The sequence below is a fragment of the Euprymna scolopes genome, chromosome 21 (genome assembly GCF_053919585.1).
Source record: "Euprymna scolopes isolate OS-2025 chromosome 21, ASM5391958v1, whole genome shotgun sequence".
Classification (NCBI taxonomy): Eukaryota; Metazoa; Mollusca; class Cephalopoda; order Sepiida; family Sepiolidae; genus Euprymna; species Euprymna scolopes.
Window position 1 is genome coordinate 40,618,572 of NC_136502.1, and position 13,521 is coordinate 40,632,092.

Genomic DNA, 13,521 nt, shown 5'->3' on the forward strand with positions numbered 1-13,521 from the left:
TTGATGTACGTGTTCCATTTCAGATCAGGAGTAAAGGTCAAACCCAGAAGCTTGTCAAAACACGGGGCCTCACCCAGACGAGAGCCATCCATCACAATTGATGCCAGCTGGGGATCAGAGCGTTGATGATGTAAGGATAGGAGTTTGGTTTTGGATGCATTAAAGGTAACCAGCCACATCTTCCCCCACTGAACCACGTGCTCGAGATCAGAGGAGAGAGAATCAGAGAGAACTTTGTCATTTACAGCCTTTGATGTGTTGCCGTAGATGGTCGTGTCATCAGCATAGATGTCAACGAATGATTTAAGTATGTGTTTAGGGAGGTCATTGATGTAGATCAGGAAGAGGGTTGGGCCCAGGATTGACCCCTGAGGGACTCCAGCATTTATATTGCAGGCCTCCGATTTTTGTCCATCTACCACTACTCTTATGAGCCTATCGGAGAGAAATGATTTAATGATAGAGAACACATTTCCAGTTATACCGTAGCTGGAAATCTTGTGAAGTAGACCCTTATGCCATACCTTGTCGAAGGCCTTTGATATGTCAAGAGCAATTGCCCTAGAAAGGAAGCCTTTGTCAAGAGATTCACTAATCCTGTAGGATATAACCGTCAGCACATCTGCGGTAGATCTTGCAGAGCGGAAACCATATTGTGTGTCACTAAGAAGGTTATTCCTGCTGAGGTGGTTGACTATTTCTCTATTTAATATGGATTCCAGCAACTTACTCATAACACACAGGAGACCTATTGGTCTGTACTGAGAGGGAGAGAACTTATTACCTGAATTCTTAAACACAGGGCAAACTGATGAGGTCTTCCAGGGGGTCGGAAAGCACTTCTCCTTAAGGCAGCGCTTAAATAGTTTCGTAAGTATGGGAGCAAGTTCTGGTTGAAGCTTTTTTAACACTATAATTGGGATGCCATCAGGGCCAGTTGCCTTACTAGAATCTAGGTTCTTGATTAGCTTGGCGACCTCATGCACGGATATTTGTATGTTACCTAGCTTGTTCTGTGTTGTAGGAGGAAATATGAGGAGTTGATGGCCTTCGTCGCATAGGGTAGAATTAGCTGCAAAGTTCTTTGCAAATAGTTTGGCCCTGTCTGACGCTGACTAGATGACCTCTGGTCCATTGATAATGGTTGGGATAGAATGCACAACGCCAAAGTCCAAAAAAAGTCTTCCATGGAAACTTTTTGAAGTTGATGAAGATGATGAGTTGAAAGCCATTTGCAAAGTCTGTCAAATTAAAATATCGCGAGGAATAAAACCATCTAACATGACCACAACCAACATGTTAAAACATTTAACTATGATGCATCCAAATAAATTGGAGGAGCAAAATAAAAAAGAAAAGGAACAAAAAATTACCAACTAGTCACTCAGAGCAGTTTTATTAGTGAGGATCGAAATCGCAGTGTCTTTTTTTTTTTTTGCCTACGTCACCATCTAGGTGTCACCAATTTTTTTAACCTTCCTTAACTTCAAAGAGTAAATACAATATATACAACTAAAAAAATAATTTTTAAAAATGCTGATTCTATTCATGAAAAATTCTTTTAACTAGAAATTAAAACTTAGGTAAAGATAGCTGACTGACAGCAACAGGAGCACTGGTTAACTACTGAACCACGTGGAAAGGTGTGGGGGTAGGAAAAAAAGGAAATTAAATGATGATAATAAATTATGATAACCGTCTTTGAAAGGCACTAAACTCCTAAAATTTACTTCTTTAAAATTTTAGGCGGCACTCCCCGGCGATTTTAAAGCACTCTCTCTCTCAAAAAAAAAAAAAAAAAAAAAAAAAAGATTTAATTTTTAAGTTTGGGAAAGATATATTTATTATAACCGAATTCTTGTATGAAGACTGGATCTACTTTATTGGACGTTAATTTGTGAGATAAGTAATTTTTCAATGTTTAATATGTTTTTAAAGTTTCAATTATCAATTAAATTTTTTTAATTGCGTTTATTTTTCAATTTATTTAAAAAAAACAAGGTTTTAAATGTATTTTTCAAGGTAACAAGCTTCGAAAGAAGTCTAATAAAAAAAATCACTTAATTTTTAATTTCGACAACCCTGAGAATTTAATTATTAAAAAAATATTGAAATGTGACATTTTTTTATTTAAAATTTCTATTAGTTCAATTAATTTTCTTTCAATAATTCCTTTCACTCAACAAATTTCACCATTTTTTTTTTATCGTTTTCTGTAATTTTGGTAATTATGTTTGCTCAATTTTATCTAGTATTTCATTTGTTTTTTATAGTGGTATCATTTTTATATGTGTTCCTTTGATATACCCTATTTCCAAATTAGTTTGGCTAAACTTATTCTTCACGTTAGAAACAACGTGTAAAAGCAATGAAAAAGTAAGAAAAAATAATAGGTGTTAACTACTCCTTGTGAATTATGGAGGTCTGAAGAACTGCCGTCACAAATACAACTATCAATAGCCAAACAAAAAATCATTTTTGAAATTCCTTTAATTGTAACTTTTCGCTATACCTACCTTTTTGGTATAAAACACAAAAACTTTCGATTAATGGTATTTCTCATATATGGTCGTTAACTTTGGAAAGGTTATTTTGTATCTACGGCGCCATGTCACATGGTATATTGTTTTTTTTTTTCATTACGCACGTTCATTTATAAATTATTAAATTAAATATTTATCTTTTTTATATTTAATTAGTATATATTTTCTTTCTCTTCCGCTATATTTTTTTTATTTAATTCATTAAATCTTTTAATTATGAGGACCAAAATAATGAATCGTGTGTATTTATTCTCTAATTTTCTTGTTTTTGTTCTGTTATATAAATTCTATTTTATTTGTTTTTTCTCTGAAGGATAAATTCTATTTTCTTTGAGTTTTTTTTCTGTATTCCAATTAAGTAAAATAAATTTTCTCTAAAATAAATTTTGCTAAGTTTTCCGTTTAGTTTATTATATAATAATTTTATTTAAACCAAAACACGACGGTGTACTGGTGTAGACATAAAATATCTCTTCCAAAGTTAGGGAACATATTTGGGAACTACTGACCATAAGTATAAAACTACCTGGTATATTTCAAAACAATAATTCCCGAGGAATCGGAATCGTACTTGGTATCGGAATCATTAATTAATATTTTCCTGGAATCGGAATCGGAATCGTATAAAAATTAGGAATCGTCCCAACACTAATATATATATATATATATATATATATATATATATATACACACACACACACAGGGAATTAAAAGAATAAGATCGATTTTGGAAAAACAAGACAGCATCTTGACTTTAACTGGCAATTCTAATCCTCTTCTGTCGATGATGAACGGACACTCTCTAGTTATAACCCCAATTAAAAAATATCTACCATTAATCACTTCTATATTCTTCCTGATAGTATAGATGCTTATAGACACACATATATATAACACTCGCCTCATAACTCACCATGGCATACACAGTATCCACTTATCTTTATTTTGTAATATAAGCTATTTTCCTCCTCTATCGCATAGATCACTGTAGTTCTTCCATTTCCCTCCCTCAACAGTTTCGATATATTAACCTTTTCCTCTCATGCCCAATTATTTCGCTTCTAATGTAGCTATCGCTAGATGTTGCATCCCTAATATGTTATCTAGCATCTTCCATCTTCTAATGAGAAGCATTCGGTTCTGAAATACCATGGTATAAAGAGTTTTACTTATCTTACTTGATGTAACACTCACATAAGTAAAATTAGGATAAGTAATAGTTTTACTTATCCTAATTGATGTAACACTCACATAAGTAAAATTAGGATGAGTAATAGTTTTACTTATCCTAATTGATGTAACACTCACATAAGTAAAATTAGGATAAGTAATAGTTTTACTTATCCTAATTGATGTAACACCCACATTGAATGAACTAATAAATCTATATGCATTAGTACATATTTTGGGATATAGGTATTTTTGGTACTGTGCTGAAATAATGTTATTTCAAAAGCCATTCTTAACATAGGGAGGGGAGGGTGTTTTGTAACTATTTTGTGCTTCCACCTAACAATTTAATAAAAAAAAGATATTGTGAAACTTGAATTTAACCTGAAACAACCAATAAAAAATAGTATGGTACCAAAAATACAAGCACTCATATGTTTATATTGTTTTTTTTTTCTTCATATAATTTCTTTTTTTTTTTTTTTTTGTTGAACAGAGAAAAGTAAAAGGGCAAATCAAGCATGATGGGAACAAAGTTGCTGTAGAAACAATTCTTCATCACTTAATTTCTCATGATGATTGGCCGTCTCAACTCTACCGAGCCCTCCTCAGTCCAAGTATCAAACGACCAAAATTAGCCCAAAAATTAAAAGGTTTAAATATGGAAAAAGGTAAAGAAATGTCCATCATTATTTTCTTTGTTTGTTTGTTTGTTCATTTATTTATTTATTATTGTTATTTTTTATCTAAACTAGCTGTACTTATACGCCAGGGATGCTAAGAAGTTATTTTATTATTTATTTATTTATTTATTGCACTTTTAAAAAAATTCATACAGAAAAAGAAATACAATTTTAATTCTAAAGGGAGACAACTTTTCTATTTTTTTTATTTTTCAAAATAATGAATAACAAACTTATTGCATTATTAACTGTACTTTCTTGGCAATACCCAGGTGTAGTAAAGTAATTTTAGTTTTGAATTTTTACATATTTTTAATCTAAAGATAAACAATCCCTATTATATTGTTTAATTTAAAATGATTTATCCATCTTGCTGATTTTGTTTTTCATGCGATTATTTAAAAAATATTTCTCATATCAGCAGTCGCCAAGGGTGGACTCAGTAATTTTCAGAAATAAATTGGAGCTCAGTTGCCCCAGGTGATGTGGAGACAAGGTTTCTTGAAATGATTTTTGAAGATGGTGATGGAGCGGGTCAAAGAGAACATGTTTCAGTATTGCCTAATGCCGCTAAAGCTGATTGAACAGTTCGAAGATGGGACAACTGCTTCTTTATGATAAAATGCCAGCAAATGTGTATTTCAGCAGCATAAATTATTTGACAGACAAAAATTTTATATAAAACACATTATTAGACCCTAAGGCTGAAATAAAACCCGAAAAAATTTAATTTTCATTATTTTTTCAACATTTTTTTATTAAACTAAATGTAAAACAATCGAGGCCGCCATCTTGTTTTGAAAATTTGACTTTTCTATGGCTTGCCAGATTGGCCTTTTTGAAGCCAAATTTGGCTTTTTTATACGCTCTTGCGTGGAATCATGGTCCATGCAAGAGCGTGAAGTGAAAATCATGCATGACATCATTAGAGATCCCAAGTTTAAAAAGTTGTTTAGGTGAAGCAGATTACATCCTTTCTGTCACTCAAGCAGATAAAAAGATATGGCAAGGTTTTCAAACAGACAGAAATACAGAGAATATCAAAAGGTTTTATGAGGATTTGGTTAATAAGAATGGTGAGGTTCTAATGAGAAGTAGAAATTGTTTAAACCAGATGAAGGCTTACCAAGAAACCTATATCAAATTCAGACTAAAAGAGTATTACTACAATCGACTGTTAGTTTCTGGAAAAATGATATCCTGTGATAGAGACTTTTTTTTTTTTAAGTTACTGAATGATCTTGGCTACAATATTTGAGTTACAATTTAATAAGTTGCCTTACTGAGCAGGTGTTTGTGATTGGAACTGGTATATCCTTAAGCGTGAGCCTTTCGCTGTATCTTTCAACATCTCCCCAAGCTGATCTACCAGTCAGTATTTATGGCTTAACCAGCCAATCATATTCTTGTGAGATGGAACTCTCATGCACTCTTATTCATTACTTCACAAAGCCAATGCCAAACACAGTGACATCTAGGGGTCAGAGGTGATCTCACTAAAATAGAAGCTAGCAAAATCATGTGATTTCTGGGGAGAGAGAATTGTTTCTCTTTGTGGCAATACTTCAAGCAGAAAAAACGTGAAAGTCGTTGCCCCGTATTTTAGCACCATTGAGGATATGGAAAGGCACACAGAATGTGGCTAGGTAAAACACAATACAAGCACAATACTGAGGGGCAGCTTCCCAGCTGACTCTAACATCGTTGCCTTCAAATCCAATGTAAACACATTCTTGTTGAACTGTCTTCTTAAATAATCAAATTCTACCTAATTTCCACCATTGCTAATGATCAAGGTGTTGTCTCACCAGCTACCTGACACTCATTAACCTTTATCCTCGAGTGGCCTTTAGGCTTAGATAAGTGATAACTCCTTAGTAAAAAATGAAAAAAGCTGTTTGTCTACCTCTCTCTCTTTCTCTCTAATGTAGCATCCCACATGTCAAAGTCTTTATATTTCTCTCACTTTGAATTTAACAATGCTCCAATAACAAACCTTATTGGTCCCTCGAAAAAGGAGGGATTGGACCTAGTAACTCACTCTCTTTTGTCCGTTCATCTGTTCGTTTGTTCGCACTTTTCTCAATAAGTATGCCTTGGATTTTTTTAAATTTTGCACAAATATTAGTCATGGTGAAAGTTAATTTTTGCCAGAATGGATTTTTTTTATTTTTATTTTTTTTAAATTCTATTTTCAGTCCAAACAAGGCACAATGCCACTTTGATTTAGGGGGCTACTATCGGGGCCATAAGTTGCAGGGATGCTATGCTGGGAGTTGAGCAGCAAAATGTCTGTTCACATTACACTTGAACTTCTGTATGTCAGTACAATTGGGAAATCAGGTACCTGGAAAGGCGTTTCAAAGTCTAGCAGTTCTGGAGAAGAAACTAAGAAACTATTAGAGTAGAAGGCCTTCTTACATCTAGGACTCTCTACTGTGTAGGGGTGGGATTTAGCTGCTTGTCGGGTTTGTTGGGGGTAATTACGTTTAGGGGATACAATGGCTTGTAGTTCATTGAAGCATTCACTGTTAAAATACTTGTAGAATAGGCAGAGGGATGCAACATTTTATCGATGGGACAAAGGCTGAAGCCTAGATGACAGTTTAGGACCTATCATGGTGGCAACTCTCTTTTGAATTTCTTTAGATATTTTTTTTTCCCCTTGTGCCTGTTATAGAGCATGGTGTCATCAGAAAATATACCTGGCATAACTCTGGTTGACAATGGTGGGCATTATAGAAGTAAAATTGCTCTAAAATTGCTCTAAAATCGTTTGTCTGATCATTTGTTCACACTTTTCTTAACAACCACGCCTGAGATTTTTAAAAAAGTTTTGCACAAACATTAGCCATGGTGAAACTAAATTTTTGCCAGATCGAATTTTCTGGGATAACTCTGCCCCCCCCCCCTGGGCGTTTTAAAGGTAAAATTGCCCTCAAATTATTCACTTATGGAGGGGCATCCCCATGCTCAGCTTGTTCTAAATTAAGATCAGCATTTGAGTAATTTTTTTGTCTATAGATGATCAAGAATCTAGGTAGCTGATGATGATGAGATTATAAGTTTGATATGCCTTGGTAAGCAAAAATAGACTTTTTAATATCTACAACTGAAATGGTTTGATATTAGCAGCAAAATGGCAGAAATTTTGCTGATTTTACTCTGTAAATATGATTGTTTGAAAATTCTTTATGATCATAATCTTAAATGTAATTAATTTTGATATCTAAATTTAAAAAAAAAATCGTTTAGTGGTACTTGTTCAGAAGTTCGCCGCTAGTTAAAAATAAAAATAAAAGAAAAAAATCTGTATAATATATGTACCCGTGACAAAACCAAAATATCATATTTGTTTTTTGGGTTTTTTTTAATATAGGCTAAATTCTGGATGAGAACTGGTTTAGCTAATAAGAAGTGTTTAATTTGTAATATTTTTCAGTTACTACCAAAGATGTGGATCCAAATTTGGCATCAATGAGTGGCGATGATGGAAGTATTATTGAAAGGACAACAGAGAAAGTTTCAAGATATTCTGGGAAGATTAAGATGAAAAACCTTCCATCGAATTTTCTAAATAAATTAAAACAAAATCTTGATATTCAAGAAAGTTGGAAGTTGTTGGCTGTACAATTAGGTAAGTTTGTTATATAGGGGTCTTATTCAGAGCGTCTTATTATAAGTGATGCTTAGAGAGTCTTAGAGAGAGTTTTATTAAGAGGGATGTTGTGAGAGACTTTGTTCGTTCCGTGTTCGTGTTATGACGAATCATATTTATATTAAAATGTTCTTTACTTAGATGTGTTGATGGAGAAAGCTCTTTGAATGAGGAGATAGTGTTCAGACAGTCTTCGTGTAGATGTAGATTCACATTGTGGATATGAGATGTGTATGTCACGACATTTTATAACACAGACATATAGACATATAATAACAATTCAATTTACCTTTTTGTAGAATCACAACACAAGACGACGTTTTACAAAAAACACATGATGGTTTTATTTCTTCACGACCGGCCGTGGTTTTCTCATCAAGAATTCAAAGCTTCACATATTAAGTTTAAAAGTGATCGTCTCGCTTCTAGACGTTCGAATTTCAAACTCCAGACTCTCTCTGAGTTTCTCCGCTTCTGTCTGCCCAACTCTAAAGTTTTTCTGTCTATTTCTAGAACTTTCTATTTTCCATGACGTCATACACATGTTAAAACATGTGCCTTCTTTCACGTGTTCTGGACATGCGTGTCCAAAACTTTTCCTTTTGTTACAAAAGGAATTTTAACCTATATATCTAATTTATTTAACCCATATTTTATTATCCACATTCTTTCTAACAATTGAATAGTTTATTATTTATTTCATCAGAATTAACAATTTACTGGACATTTCATTAAAACCTATTGTTCTTTAAAACTTATATCCAAGGTTCGATTTCTGCTTTCTCTCATTTTATTTTCATTTTAAGTAATCTCTCTATTTTTATACTTACATGAAAAGGGGACATGTAACAAGTTTCCTTCTTTCATTCTAGGTTTGTAGGACATGATTTTCTGTAAAAAAAAAAAAAAAAATTGATCTGTATAATTTTTTTTTTTTTCTATTCACTCGATTTTATTGTTGATATTGATTTCCTCCCTCAGATTCTTTTAAAAATCGAGTATTCACAGTAGGGACCATGTGAAGGTTGCCAACGTCCATGTGTGAAAAAGATTCTATGGAACTGATTTTATTCAAACTTTGCACACCTAGATTGATAGTTCTCATTATTATCCACTTTACGATTACCACGGCTTGTATTTTTGATATACCAATTATACTAGCAGATGAAAGGAACAGGTTTAACATGACACCATCTCATACATTGTTCAAACACAATGTTTTTGCATCTTAATATGTTGTAAGACAACAAAACATAAACATCCTAAAGAATGGATAACATTTAATGATGTTGCTGAACAAAAATTTAATAAAGGAAATTAGGTTTTAATTTTCAGAACTCCTGAAGAACGGATGAGAGTTTTTGGAGTATTAGATGTAAAACAGTTGAAGTAGCAGATTCAGTTGGCAGGGGTAAACTAAGGAAAACATGGGAGGAAATGGTAAGAATGGATTTGAAAGAAAAGGGGGATAAATAAATACCTGGCCAGAGATAGGTTAGTTCAGAAGTCAATTTCTAAAAGCCGTCCAATGCATGCTATAGCATGTAAAACATTGAACCAACTATGATGATGATTTAATATTTTTGTTCATCTTTACAGGATATTCCTCAGATGATATTGGTTTTATCGATACAAAGACTGGCAGTCCCACGGAGAATCTGATTCTCAACTGGCTTCAAGAATATCCGGATGCTGATCTTGAAGACATAATTTCCTCTCTTCACAAGATGGAATACAAATCTCTTTCAGACCAACTTTTGGAAATGTGTGATTCCATAGAGGAACCCGGTTCAAATTCAACGGAAGATAAATCACCGATTTCCATTCCTGATTTTAACCCAGTATCAAATTTCCTTCCGTCAGTCGATGAATCTTTAAAGAAAGGCGAGCACATTTCTCCAACTATCAGTCCCATACATAAGCCAGTCCTAACCGAAATGGATATGCCAAGATATTCAGAGCATCACGAGCAGGATTTTAATCTCCCTACTTCAACAGAGTATACATCCAGAAAGGAGGCAGAGTTGACCGAGCTAATTGATTCTGATACAAATAAGGACAACTCAGTGCAATTGGTTGAAAGTTCATCTCTTTCCGCTCTCTCTACTGAGTCTATAAATGATACTTCAACTTCTGGTATTAGTAAGTCGAGTCAGCCGTCTGAAAGTTCGTTTTATCTGGAATGTTCTAATATTGCGAAGCCTCAAATGGCTGATTCTGGATTCATGGAGAGTGTTGATGTCAAGAATCCAGATCCGATTGAACATTCAGATGGTATTGTTCCCTTTCACAAGACCACGAACAACAACAATATTGACCGTGAGAATATATCAGAATCAAGCGAGATCACAGATATGTCTGTAACATTAGATGCTGAACCTTCCTGGGAAGATTTCCATACTGAAAAAAATGAAAGCAAGTCTGAAATCAAATTGAAAAGTGAGGATATTGAAATTTTACTCGAATCCCAGTTGAAAACAACAAAAATCTTCATTGAAAATCTCCATGAATCTGCTTTAAATGAACAATTTGCCAATGAAAACCCTTCAATATCATTTGAGCCAGCATATCAGGCCAGTTCAGTAAACGTTGATAAAGTTCAAGCTAACCCTTCCTTAATTGAAACACAAGGATCAACAAGCAATAATGAAATTGTAGATGAAAAAAAACCTGAAATGGAACAAACTGACTTTGGAATTGAATTACAGGAATCAAAACCATTGTTGGTAAATGCAGAAACATTTGCTGAAAATGATGTTGCTTCAGTATCTAACAGGACTGTGGTAGAAGAGACTTTATTAAAAGACAAGAACAACACAGAATTATCAAAAGTTATGGACATGACTGAAACCAGTTCAAAAGTGGAACCAATCATTGACACAACCGAAATCATTTCAAAAGACGAACCCGTCATTGACACAACCAAAATCATTTCAAAGATGGAACCAGTCATTGACACGACTGAAATCGATTTAAAGGCGGAACCAGTCATTGACACGACTGAAATCATTACAAAGGCGGAACCAGTTATTGACACAACTGAAATCATTTCAAAGGCGGAACCAGTCATTGACACAACTGAAATCATTTCAAAGGCGGAACCAGTCATTGACACAACTGAAATCATTTTAAAGGCGGAACCAGTCATTGACACAACTGAAATCATTTCAAAGGCAGAACCAGTTATTGACACAACTGAAATCATTTCAAAAGCAGAACCAGTCATTGACACAACTGAAATCGATTCAAAAGCAGAACCAGTTATTGACACGACTGAAATCGATTCAAAAGCAGAACCAGTCATTGACACAACCGAAATCATTTCAAAAGCAGAACCAGTTATTGACATGACTGAAATCATTTCAAAAGGAGAACCAGTCATTGACACAACTGAAATCGATTCAAAGGCGGAACCAGTCATTGACACGACTGAAATCGATTCAAAGGCGGAACCAGTCATTGACACAACTGAAATCAATTCAAAAGCAGAACCAGTCATTGACACGACTGAAATCATTTCAAAAGCAGAACCAGTCATTGACACAACTGAAATCAATTCAAAAGCAGAACCAGTTATTGACATGACTGAAATCATTTCAAAAGCAGAACCAGTCACTGACATGACTGAAATCATTTCAAAGGCGGAACCAGTTATTGACACGACTGAAATCATTTCAAAAGCAGAACCAGTCATTGACATGACTGAAATCATTTCAAAAGCAGAACCAGTCATTGACACAACTGAAATCATTTCAAAAGCAGAACCAGTCATTGACACGACTGAAATCAATTCAAAAGCAGAACCAGTCATTGACACGACTGAAATCATTTCAAAAGCAGAACCAGTCATTGACGCAACTGAAATCATTTCAAAAGCCAAGTCACCAGAATTGAAAAAGAGAGACTCCATGGAAATAACAATAATGGTAGATGATGCCAATGTTTGTAAATCATTAAGCAATTCTGACATGGCAGTTTCGGAAGAGACTTTGCAAGTGACACAGCAAACGACATTGGAAGACCAAAATGATTCTTTAACAAAAGACAATTTTGAAACAACAATTTTAGAAGCAGCCATTCAAGATAATAATGATCAAATAACTAAAGAAAATGACGGAAGTAAAAATGATGGAAATGCAAGCACTGAATCAGATACATACACAGGAAGCATCAGTCCTGACTTGGAGAGTATAGAGGTATCGCTTTCTGGATCAGATGTTGAATTAGATGCAAAGGAATTAAAATCAGAAATAATCGAGTCACACGAGCCTCTCGTTGTCCCTGTCACCTCGTTAGCAGAAGCTGAACAGATGTTTTCAAGTTCAGTAGAAGAAATGGCCAATCCCATCATTTCAGATGTAAATAGAATGGATCAAAATATTTACATGGATAATATTGTTCAATCATCAGAGAACTTGATAAATAGTCATGCTTCCTCGTCATTTCCTACAACAGAAACTGAACCCATTTCAGCAGACAACATATCAGCAGAGTGTTCATCATCATCAGTACAAGCTGACACGTTTCTTTCAGAGAGAGAAGTGGATACGTCAGTAGCAGACACAATTACTTCCAAAATGATATCACAAGAATCATCTTCATGTTATTCAATGGAATTAGAAGATTCAAGCCCAACAGTAGAACTTGATTTGGCTTATAATTCCTCAAATATTACGATGTCAAACATAGAAGCAGAAGAATCTCTGGTAACGTTAGATAAAACTGCAACAATGGAAGAAAGTTCTTCACAAAATGTACAAGCATCAGCTACAACATCCGAGATAGCTTTCGAAGACGTACTGAAAAGAGATGTTGCTTCTTTTGATGAAGTTTCAAATGTTGCCACATCTTCTTCAGAAATAACGGTAAAAGAAGAGAATGTTGAAGTTAAAGAGCAAAGAGAAGCAGAAGATGAGAGTTGTTTGTCGAGCGAAGATTTGGACGTTCTGACAGATGATACATCCTTGCAAAAGAACACTTCCGATGACGGTCAAATTTTGCTCAAGCCAAAAGAAGAGACATCTTTAACTAGATATAAGTTTGGATACATTGTTCTTGGGATGACAGTAGTTGGATCCGGAATGATTCTCCTTAAGAAGTATTGGAAATAAATTTATTTTAATTTCAGTTCAGATTCAAATCAATTATAGTTTCTATACAATGGGATATTTCAAAATCCATAGAAATTTTTGGTTATTTCTTGATTGAACATTTTTTTTTTATTCAACCATTTTTTTATCTGAGAAAGTTTAAAATATAACAAATTAATGTTTAAATAGATTATAGTAATAAAAATATAAGGTGCTTGTGTACTTTAACTTGCCAGAAGTATTTATTATCTCCATTTTCATAAGGGTGATACTATTGAAAAGGGAAGACAATTCAAAATTGATGGGTTTTTTTTCTAATTAAACATTTTTTTTATAATTTAAAACAAGTTCAATAAAGTAATACAGAAATAAAACAT

General features: G+C 33.8%; 1 protein-coding gene across 3 annotated transcripts in view; it reads left to right on the top strand.

The window, feature by feature from the left end:
* The window catches only part of LOC145242149 (uncharacterized), a 51,666-nt gene extending 38,485 nt beyond the window's left edge, over nt 1–13,181 (top strand). For all 3 annotated transcript variants that reach the window (XM_080105126.1, XM_080105127.1, XM_080105128.1), the window contains exons 2-4: nt 4,210–4,384; nt 7,839–8,033; nt 9,654–13,181. In XM_080105126.1, the coding sequence (XP_079961252.1) occupies nt 4,210–4,384; nt 7,839–8,033; nt 9,654–13,165 (3,882 nt within the window). In that variant the 3' untranslated portion in view covers nt 13,166–13,181. The remainder of the gene's footprint in view (nt 1–4,209; nt 4,385–7,838; nt 8,034–9,653) is intronic.
* Nucleotides 13,182–13,521: the final 340 nt, after the last annotated feature.